The sequence below is a fragment of the Syngnathus acus genome, chromosome 8, assembly GCF_901709675.1.
Source record: "Syngnathus acus chromosome 8, fSynAcu1.2, whole genome shotgun sequence".
Classification (NCBI taxonomy): Eukaryota; Metazoa; Chordata; class Actinopteri; order Syngnathiformes; family Syngnathidae; genus Syngnathus; species Syngnathus acus.
In genome coordinates this window covers 1,719,963-1,730,008 of record NC_051093.1, presented here as the reverse complement: position 1 = coordinate 1,730,008, position 10,046 = coordinate 1,719,963, and the positions used below count along the sequence as shown (strand labels likewise).

The 10,046-nt window shown below is 47.2% G+C and overlaps 1 protein-coding gene across 2 annotated transcripts; it reads right to left on the bottom strand.

Moving 5' to 3' along the window:
- Positions 1 to 1,254: 1,254 nt before the first annotated feature.
- cbx4 (chromobox homolog 4 (Pc class homolog, Drosophila)) lies at positions 1,255 to 7,127 on the bottom strand. 2 transcript variants are annotated; one of them, XM_037257183.1, is made up of 5 exons: positions 6,638 to 7,127; positions 6,460 to 6,503; positions 5,926 to 5,991; positions 4,733 to 4,799; positions 1,255 to 3,811 (listed from the first exon to the last, which is right to left on the bottom strand). In XM_037257183.1, exons 1-5 carry the CDS (start codon positions 6,704 to 6,706, stop codon positions 2,390 to 2,392), a joined length of 1,668 nt encoding a protein of 555 aa, XP_037113078.1. In that variant the 5' UTR covers positions 6,707 to 7,127; the 3' UTR covers positions 1,255 to 2,389. The 2 variants fall into 2 exon arrangements, with proteins under 2 accessions (XP_037113078.1, XP_037113079.1); XM_037257184.1 differs by lacking the exon at positions 6,460 to 6,503.
- Positions 7,128 to 10,046: the final 2,919 nt, after the last annotated feature.

The following is a 10,046-nucleotide window of genomic DNA, read 5'->3' as shown; positions in this document are numbered from 1 at the left end:
TCTGTTCAGTTTTCTCCATTTTCTGTTACTTATTTTTATCTAATACGTCACATCCTTTGGGGCGGGACTACCGAACAAGGTAATGGGTGCGGCCAAACGGTTTCGCAAATCCGCCATCTTTATTACTCGGAGAGACTTTTGAAGTCCATGCTGAAGTGGAGAGATCAAAATGTTCCGTTGTTGGATGCATCAATCCACACAACTCATTGCACTGTCCCTCAGCATCAGAACCTCAAAGAAGTGCCCGGTCTAATTAAATTTTTCAAGCAGTGTTCCCACATCTGTGGGCAAAGTCCTGCTTGCTCAAGGACTCAAGGACAAGGTGTTTCTGAAATCTTTTGTCAGAATAGAGAAGGATTCGCCGAAAGACTTCGTTTCGTGTATGGTTCAGTTCCTTCAATCTATGGAAACAACGGACACAGTATAGCAGTAAGCTTGAGATGACACAAAAATAATCAACTGTATTTCACTTTCATATTATTCTATGATGCACTCGTTTACATAGCATTAGCGTCAGTCTTTTTGCTGATTTTAGAGCTGTGCGCTCTGTTTTCACTTCTTGTGGATGTATTTTGAGTAGTTATATCAGATGAATTGCATTGAAGGTGCTGTATTATTCTTGGGGAATACAATAATGTGTTAAATGCATTCGTTGTCTTCTTGCTAACGCTAGCATTAGCTTACTGGTTAACTTGACTGCAGTTTACAAGACATGTTCATAAATATTGTGAGGGAATTTATTTTGTTACATGTTATGTATGGTTGTATGGACAAGTCTTCTGCCGTTGACATCTTTTAATCAATCAAAATGTGTGCGGCGCAAATAAACTCTACCTCGGCTAAAAAACTACAAATATGTCAGACCAGAAAGGCAGGCGCACGTCTTGTGGTCGGGAGGGAGTGGGGCAAAGTATCTCATTTGCATTTAAAGTGACAGGTCGTAAAACGGCTTGCTCTGAGTCGCACCTCAGAACAAGTATAAAAGAGGGACCTGTGATGCTATCAAAACGAGGAATTCAGACAAAAGCATTGCTGTTTCACTTTATATAGACCACAACTGAATGAGTAAAACGTAAAAATTTATAAACGTGATATGTAAGCTTTAGGTAGTGTCCATTTTTCCATGCTGGACGATTTTGAAGCCCCGGTAGTTGATGATTTTTTGGAATCATCTTATCACATATTTTTCAACATTCACATTAAGCGTTAGATTCAAAACATTAATTTTAAATAATGATCAAGAGCCAAGCCTTACGAGGAACTTTGCTTTCTTTATTGTGAAAGTGTGCCAACAGCAGTAAGCTAACTCGTGTCCCTAAGCAACGTAATGACGATCCTTGTAAGCGAGTGCATCGACAAATGAAAGCAAAACAAAACCCAAAAGGACAGCAAAATTCATGGAAACAATTGTTAAAAGATCCCTTGCAGCTTCTCCCAAATAAATATGCTCGCTTCCGATTCATTCTTGTCGCATTTTAGCATTCTTAAGCTGGTTTTGCATTCAGTGTGCATCTCGAAGGCGAGAGTCAACATTTGCATTTCAAGCAGCATCAACAAAAAGCAAGCTCGTCTTCAAGTGTGCCTAGCAAAACCTTGATGAGTCACATTTGACGGGTCACGAGCGAGCCTAACAAACGGCAGTCAGCCGCCTTTTCCCATCACGGAATATTCATGAGATGAACAATGCTAAAAAAGTGAGGGCTCACATTTGTCAAACGGAAGAGAGTTTGCGTACGTCTTTGTCATGTTTGCATCTCAAGACGCGTGCCTCACAAAAACGGGACAATTCATTTTCTTGATAAACAATCAGTTTGTTACTTCGAGACATAACGACAACTATCGTTTCCACGCAATCAACCACATTCATAACGATGAATCGATTATAATGCCCACGACTGAATCGAGTCCAAACCTCTGAAAACGACCTGAAGGAGGGCAAACTGAATAATGAAGGCAATTAGCGATCATTGCCTGGTGGAGAAAAAGTAATGAAGTGCTTTCAATTTGATCTTTGATCTATACCAACATGACAAGTTCCTCTCTAATGCGCAGCGGGACCCCAAATAATTGATCGAGTTTGATACAAAAGACGTATAAACCTTTGCACATCTGAGATTACAAGTTTGGTACAGGTATGAAACAACGCAATATACTCGTAGAGTGTTTTTCTTTTTTTGAAGCGGAACACATCTCGTTGAATGTATCCACGGAAATCCTCGAGGGCACTTGCTTGGCTACGTTTCAGAGTTACAGTATAAAACATGTAGGAAACATATTAAATTTGAATGATAAATTATAACTTTGCATATGTACAAAATCTCTGTATGTTTTTTTCTTTTCTACACTATGCACATTTGGACACAATCCGTCTGTCCAGTCAGTGGCTTCCTTAGAAAGAGACGTACTCCTTGAAGGTTACTGTCAGACTGTTTGTTGTGACATCAGTGATGATGATATTTCCCATAAAAGGAGAGATCTTTTGAGTCAGCGCTGCTTTCGTCTTGTTCGGCGTGTCCTGGGTTGCTGTGTTGGTATCTTGGAGAGCGGGCGGGGATTCAGCTTGGGGAGCAGGTTCACTTTGGGATTGCAGTTCAGGCTCAGGTGCAAGTTCAGGCCGCAGCGGCTCAGGCCGAATTTCCGGCTGAGTCTGCTTCTTAGTCTTTGGACAACTCAGATCCATGGGCTCCTCCTGGCCAGCGCAGTCCATGGCATCAGACGGGTACGCACCGACGCGTCCGGCGCAGTGAAGGTCCATGGGTTTGTCCTGAGGCGGCCCCAGCGCGCTGTCGCAAAGGCCGAGGCTTTTGGGAGCCTTGGGAAGTCCGCGCTCAGCCGCAGGCTCGGAGAGTTTTCTCTTGCGGCTGCCGGGGTAGGACGGAATCCGGATGTGGTCCATCATGGCGGCGGACGTGGGGACGTTGGCGTCGGCCGGCCAGGAGGTCGGGGGCGAGCTGGCGGTCAGCTGCAGCGGGAGATCATCGGGCAGGTCAGCCTGACCCCGAGCAACCTCCGTGTTGTATTCCTCAGCTGTACTGGGCGAAGGCTTGAAAAAGTGCCTGTCCTTCGGGGAGCACTCTGTGGCGGGGAGGGAACTGCTGCTGCACATCTCTTTGGGAATACCGTTCTCGGCCGTTTTGCTTCCGTGCGCCGGGTTGTTTTGGCCGCTTTGGCTTTTCTCAGCGCTTGACGGTTCCCCGTGTTTGCCCTTTGCCCCGTGAACCTTGTGAGCGTCCATATACTTGCTCATGACGATGACGATACGTCCGTTCTTGTTTTTGTTCTTTATGATCTTCATTTTGCCACTGACGGCGCTCGGGAGCGTGGCGTCCTTGGGATTAGGCTTGAGCGCTTGCTCGCTTTCCGCGTCTTTGGGACCAGCTTTTCGCAGCTCCACCGCCAGCTCTTTGACTTTACTCAAGCAGCCCGTGTCTTTGTCGCGAAGCCATTTCTGCTGCAGCGCCAGCGGCAGATTCCAGCCGGGGTTGGCGGCTTTGCTGGGCGCTTCCTGAACTTTGACCACCTTCTTGAGCTTTGAGGCCTGAGCTTGGTACATGCTGGGGTCAGGCTCATAGTGGTGGTGCTTCTTGCTGTTGAGCTGGTAGACGTACTTCTTCTTGGTGCTGGCCAGCTGATCGACAGGCACCTCCTGGCTGCTGGGCTGGTACTGATGGTGCTTCTTGCTGTTCAGCTGATACTGCTGGGGCTGGCAACGCTGGAGCGGGACGGCATCCTCCTTGGGACTGTCATCTACGTCCGGAGAGGCGTCCTCCAAGCCCGCGGGGATACTCGACCTCCGGGCAAACGAGGGAACCTAAAAGGATAGACAAGATATTTTAGTCAAAAGGATGGGGATTCCTGTCTTTATGACTGTGTCGGAATGTTTTGGCCACCTCGAGTGGACCTGAGCAAGAGGCATTAGTTCTCCAAAGCTTTGCTGATTGCGCAAAGGAATGCAGACAATTCTTTTTGTCTACACTGTTTGACATGAACAAATAAAGTGCTCCACAATGTTTTTGCCCCACCGTAATAATTTAGCCTTGCATATTTCGGGAGTTATGACAGTCTTGCTCGAGCAACGCATCATATGGCGATGCACAATACCTGACAGATAGACTCAATTCTTTAGTTCTGATTAAAAGGCACGCTGGCAAATAGAAGGACTGCGCTGTAGCAGATCCAAGCCACCAGCTCGCCCCTTTTTCCCTTTGGCACAGGCTGACCCCTCAGAGCGGAACGCTCAAGAACCTTTGGCTGTGACCTCAGGTCAGACAAGTGCCAGCAGACATGTCACGCTTCAGCTATGATTCCCGACCACGACCGACTGAGCGCAGCGATGGGCCTGCACGTCCATATTTGCTTCCTAACAAGCTCCATTAAACCTCGAAAACGAGACAAACCCAAGCACAACACAGCGCTAATTTTAGCCATTTTGTGCCAGGCTCAAACACAGAACAACTAGCTCTAAACTGAGTGCGTCCAAAAGTGACTATCCACCCGGTGAGAGGAAACACTAAACAGTCAGATACAACAAGCTAGATCGGGCGCAACCTTGGGAAACAAAGTGAGGACAAGGCAGAACGACAACCTCTCTCCCCTTCCCGTCGCCATCTGAAGGAAAACTAAAAATAACGCCCAGCATAATAACAGCCGCTCGAGAACACCTGACAAGAATCTACCCCCTCCCCCTCTCCCGTCTGACCTCTCACCCATGGAGAGGCGTGATGACAATTACCTGCAGTGGAAGATGTTTTGCTTTGGGGCCCCTTTTGCGATATCCCATCAGCTGCTCCTGCCTCTCCCTGCGAAAACAAAGCAAAATGATAGCTTGGCGCGTCACGTCACACGAAGCCGAAAGGGCGGGGGAGACCGTCCTCCGTTTTCCTTCACCTAGTATTCAAGGTCAAACGTGCAGTTTGGCTATGAAAAGCCAACACGTGATGTGCGTGAGCCATCGCAAAGCATTGTGGTCCTTATTTGCATTGGTAATCGTCCCGCTATGTGTTGTCATTATGCCTGCTGAAATTTAATTAAGACTCGCTGCGTCTCGTTCAGACATTCTCCCTTCTGCCATTCCACGTCCTCACAACGGTAATCAGGGTCATGAGGTACATGTCAAACCGGACGAATGCTTGTAGATAACCCCCGAGCATGAATACGGGCTCATAGTTTAGAAGAAAAGAAGAAGAGGGGGGATTTTGAAGACACAACGTGGATAATGCGGTTGTCAGGGCCAGGCCAGGATGAAACGTTACTACCAGGAATAAACCTTGACGAATCACTGACTCGTAAATAACCAGCGGCGGATGAAGGCCGGCCAACCGAGCACGCTTTGGGCCGACAGATGTTCAAGACATCAAGGCTGCTGTAATAAACAGTCGGGCGCAAACGCAAAATCCAACGAGGTGACCCCTATTCACAGAAGATTTGGCAATTACGGGCTCCCTTGTGGGATCCCCTCCCCCATCCATCCGCCAGGAGCGGACGGGGAGGATTCCACGCAAACTGCGCACGGGCAGCCCATCAGGACGCAGTCAGACGCACACGCGCCGTACAAGTCGGTGTGTCCATTAGCCTCTTTGGAAAATGCTAATTTGTTGTTTACAGTGAGTGTGTCTACGGGTCCTGCAGGCCCGTACGTGATCTTTGGCCACGTTAGCATTCAGTAATAATAATAATAAGAATAATTAAATAATAATAATACTGCATCATATTCACAGAAAAGATGCGTGATATAATCAATGTTTCCTAACTATGTCGAGTGTGTCCTTGTTCAAGAAACTCCCACCAGCCCTTTTCCCAGGATAGCAACCAGTGAGTGGGTCAAGAGGGGTATCAGGGAGAGTGGAGTGTAGCCCCTCCCCCATGCCCATATAAGGTCACGGTCGAGTTGGAGCAGGTCCACATTCAAAGTCCAGCGAGTCTCACCTGTATTGAAATGCAACGAGGAGGCGCGGGTCAAGGATGTTTTCCTCCGGCTCCCATGTGTTGTATCTGCAGGAAGGGGCCAAAAACAAATGTCATTATGATGATGGGACAACAAAACACCGACAATAGTTTAGAGGTTAGATACGGACATAAGCACAGCCAGTACATAACAAGCAGCACGTTTGACGGCAAACAATTGGTTAGGAAGAGGGTGAAATCAAGCAAAACACATCTGTGTGTGTGCGTGTGTGCGCGTGTGTGTGTGCGTGTGCTGTCTCCGCGCGCCAGCATACAGTCGGCCATTTTAGCAGCACTGTCTCTCAAATTCGTTGGCAGAGCAGAAATAATTAAAACGGGATTACATAGCCGTGCCTACCCTCCCTTTTCCCCTCGCATAAATTAGTGAAGGCATCCACGGATGAAACACTTGCCCGCCTACACACACACACACACACACACACACTGCGCCCATGTATGCCCTCGCCGATTTGTATTATCCACAAATTAAGCGGAACATGCAGCATTAGGACTTACTTGGGAGACCATCCCCGCCACTTGACCAGGTACTCAATCTTCCCCTGCGTTCATTGGGGGAGAGAGAGCGAGAGAGAGAGATGTATATTCCCCGAGGCTTTAAACGCACCAATGCAATACGTGCGCCTTTTTACCCTCGCCCAAAAAATAAAAAAATAAAACGCGCCACGCAGTTTACCTTGCGAATGCGCTTCTTTTCGATGCCCTCCACCGCAAAGACGTGCTCTCCGGCGGCAGGGAGCTCCATTCTCGCCGCAATCCGACCGCAAGCGACGGGGTAGGGGCGAAAGCGATGTGCAAGGAAGAAGGGGGAAAAAGCCAGACAAGGCAGGGTGGTCGCGTTCGTTCGCTGCCTTGGTAGTTTTCCAGTGTGTATCCAAATCCGAAGTGTTATCCCCCTCCAGCTCGCTTAGTCCCTCCTTTTTTACAGTCCACGCACAGTCCTGGCAGTGTGCAGAGAGAGTCACAGGCGAGCGGTAGTGAACTGATCCAGTCGTGCAAGAGCTCCGGCTTTGGCGCATGACGTCAGGAGGGGAGGTGGAGACCTCTCCTGGTTGGGCTCCATCCCTTCTTCACCTTCGTTGTGGACGTGTGGGAATTCACATAAATCACCACGTTAAGTGTCACGGCACATAGGTGCCCCTGCTTTATTTCATGTCACGAAGGAAGATCCGCCCTCCTCCAGTGTGTTTATGTTGGCGCGCAATCTTGCACGCGCAATGCGTGTGAAAATGTTAAGCACAAAAAGAGGAGTGGTCCGTTCGTTCACAAGCAGGCTGGTTATTTGGGAAAATGGCACCGCAATCGCGCTTTTAAATGACTCAATAAAAGGCAAGCACGACTCAGTTATGAACCTGGAGCAGCTTTAAACAAAGGCAACGCGTTTAGGGTTCCAAGACGAACCTTAATTTAGGGTCTTGTGTGTCTTTAAATACTGAAGAACTACGTGGCATAGAAACAGGTGAGGGACAGGTGCGGAATGCTTTTGGGACTTTAAAACGTAGCACAATTCTTTGTAATGAAAGCCCATTACGATTTACAAACAAAATATGTTAAATGCTACTTGACGAAACGTGCTGTTGCGTTCTAAGATATTTTGCATGAAATCCTTCCGCGATTATTTGTAGGGAGAATTTCCAGGGTGAAATGCATAATGTAGAGGTGAATTTCCGGTGCAATTCGGCTTTCCTCCCTCAAGGCTAATCTCTGGGCAGTTAAATGGGGAAAAGGTCATTCTGATATATGAACCAAATCCGCATTAAAACAATGTTGAGATATAGAGGTGCCAAATTCCTCCATCGTGAGTTTCAAGGTGTTGTTGGTGGGGAGATTTGGAAGTCCGATAAAGATAAGATGTGCATCTTTTCTTTTTTTTTTTTTTTAAGGGATTTTACAGAAACAGCAAAATTACGACAGCAGCAAGGACGGGACGCATATTGTGATATTGTAGAATTATGAAAGTTCTCCCTCACTTTCATCCAGTTTAAGATCTTACTTGGTCACGGAGTTCAAATAAGCTACAGTTACCCAGAATCCAAAAATGAGTGAATTGTGAGTACTCATGGTGAAAATTGACTCCGTTTTGTGTGGGGGGGGGGGGGGGGGGCATATTCTGTCAGTGTTGCCAGATTTCAGTTGTAATTCTGCTTTTTGTATTTACTCACCCTTTCAAATCCTCCACCAATGCACGTGCTTGTCGTCTTGCAGCTTCTTGACTTTTTTTTGTTTATGATTTTACTTTGCGTTATACCTTTTCTTAAATAAATAAAAAATCCCAGTATTGCATCGCGGAGGCTTACATTTGGATCTGCTCACTGCACTGAGCAAATATAGGTCACACACTCTCTCTCTCACTCTCTCTCCCTCACACACAGACACACAGATATGAGAGCAGTACTGTGTCCTCTGGGCTCAACCGCCGTTAATTTAACACGTTCCAAGTCTGTGAATCTTCAACTTTTCCGCTTGCACGCCACCATTATTAATCGGAGCAGTTCATTTCCCCTTTAATTTCGCCTCACGTGAGAAAGAAATGTGCAAATTACCATGTCAGTTTTACGTGCGCAGTAACAGTTCAACACACGAGATAAGAAAATCACTGGGGACTTGATTAGAAAATGCGCAGCCGAAATGCAAAAGTGTTCCCCGCCCCAAAACAACCGCGCTGTATCGGACGAGTTTTTTATTGTGGAAAAAAATAATTCAGCATGACAAGGGTTAAAACGGAGCCTGTAAAGCCGAACCGCGGCGGGCAGCCTATTGCGCGCGAGCACGAGCTATCTCTGCCTTACCATATATGGTCATGCACAGAAAGCGGCCAAATCCACCCGCGCTCGCCCTCCAATTCTGCACTTTTGCAATAGAGATGAACGCAGGGGAGGCTTAAGATCCCTTTGGCAGCGAAATCGCCCATTGAAAGCGTTGAATTTGCGCCCAATTACAGTTTTTTTCTGCCACCCCCCCCCCGCCCCGCGGTGCCCTCCAGCCGCGGCCACGGAGCACACACGCCCTGCTTGCCTAGCAACAGCAAAAAGAGACAGTGACACGCAGAGAAATTCAATTCCTGCTAAAGACTTTGAGCGTGGAATGTACACCCTCTGAAAATGTACATTATATTCACCAAAATGCATTTTGAGTACGTGAAGAAGTGGAAGGGGTTAACGTTATCGTGTTTGTGGATTTGGGCGTTGCTCACCTCACCGGCTGTATGACATTTTTAATCCATCGCCCGCCCAGTTGTCGAGAATAGAAATTGTTAAATGCGTTCACGTTTTAAATTGCACGTGAACATAACAGCACGAGCTTTTTCTTCAGCAGGTGTGCGTGACGTGTCGACACGACACGCGTCGTGTGTGCGCAGCGACCAAAATTGGTAACATCAAGTGGAAACACCCACGAACGTACAAAAGCGGTGTTTCATAACTTAAACATAACGAACGCGCCCATATACAGCGTTTGACAGTTGTCTTAATTTTTCATGGCGCTGAACTCTTATTTGATTTACTTTGCGATTTCATTCAAAGTTGGCAGCGACACTCTCGTCTTCCTTAAGAAAGCACCTATGCACGAGCAGCTAAAGTTTGGCAAAATCTTCGTCTCCATAAACAAGTTGACTATGTTGTGGGTGTAACAGGACTCGGATTAAACGGAAACGATTGAATTATCCGCGCAACCCACGTCCCCCCTTGTTGATGTCATCCTTGCGCCGTGAAAGCGACAGCGCATTTGGACTCCCTGCAGAAACCGACAGAAACGCTTTCTCACAGGACCTTGTTTATTTTGACCTTGTTGCAACACACCAAGGTCAAAAAGCAACACTTATCTGCAGCACACAAGGTCAGGCTGTCTGCCCCCCCCCTCCCCCCCGCGCATTTCTTATCGCTACACGGCCTTGTTTTGTTTTGACAAGGTTGTCTGCGTTTGAATGCAGCATAGTAGAAAGATAGAAAGTATGTGCCGTAATATAAAGTGCTTAGAAATACTGCCAAGTGTGATTTGGGCAGGGGTTGTGAAGCACTTTAGAAATGCTCATGTGGTTTTTATGCGCTTGCTCAAATGTTATATATGGGTGCACGTGTGTGGGAGGA

Bases quoted from the DNA above. Each gene is read 5' to 3' on its own strand.
- cbx4 (XM_037257183.1), bottom strand. From the start codon at position 6,706: ATGGAGCTCCCTGCCGCCGGAGAGCACGTCTTTGCGGTGGAGGGCATC. The intron at 6,504-6,637 runs GTAAACTGCGTG...CAATGAACGCAG, and splicing joins AAAAGAAGCGCATTCGCAAG to GGGAAGATTGAGTACCTGGT. The intron at 3,812-4,732 runs GTAATTGTCATC...CTATCCTTTTAG, and splicing joins CAAAACATCTTCCACTGCAG to GTTCCCTCGTTTGCCCGGAG.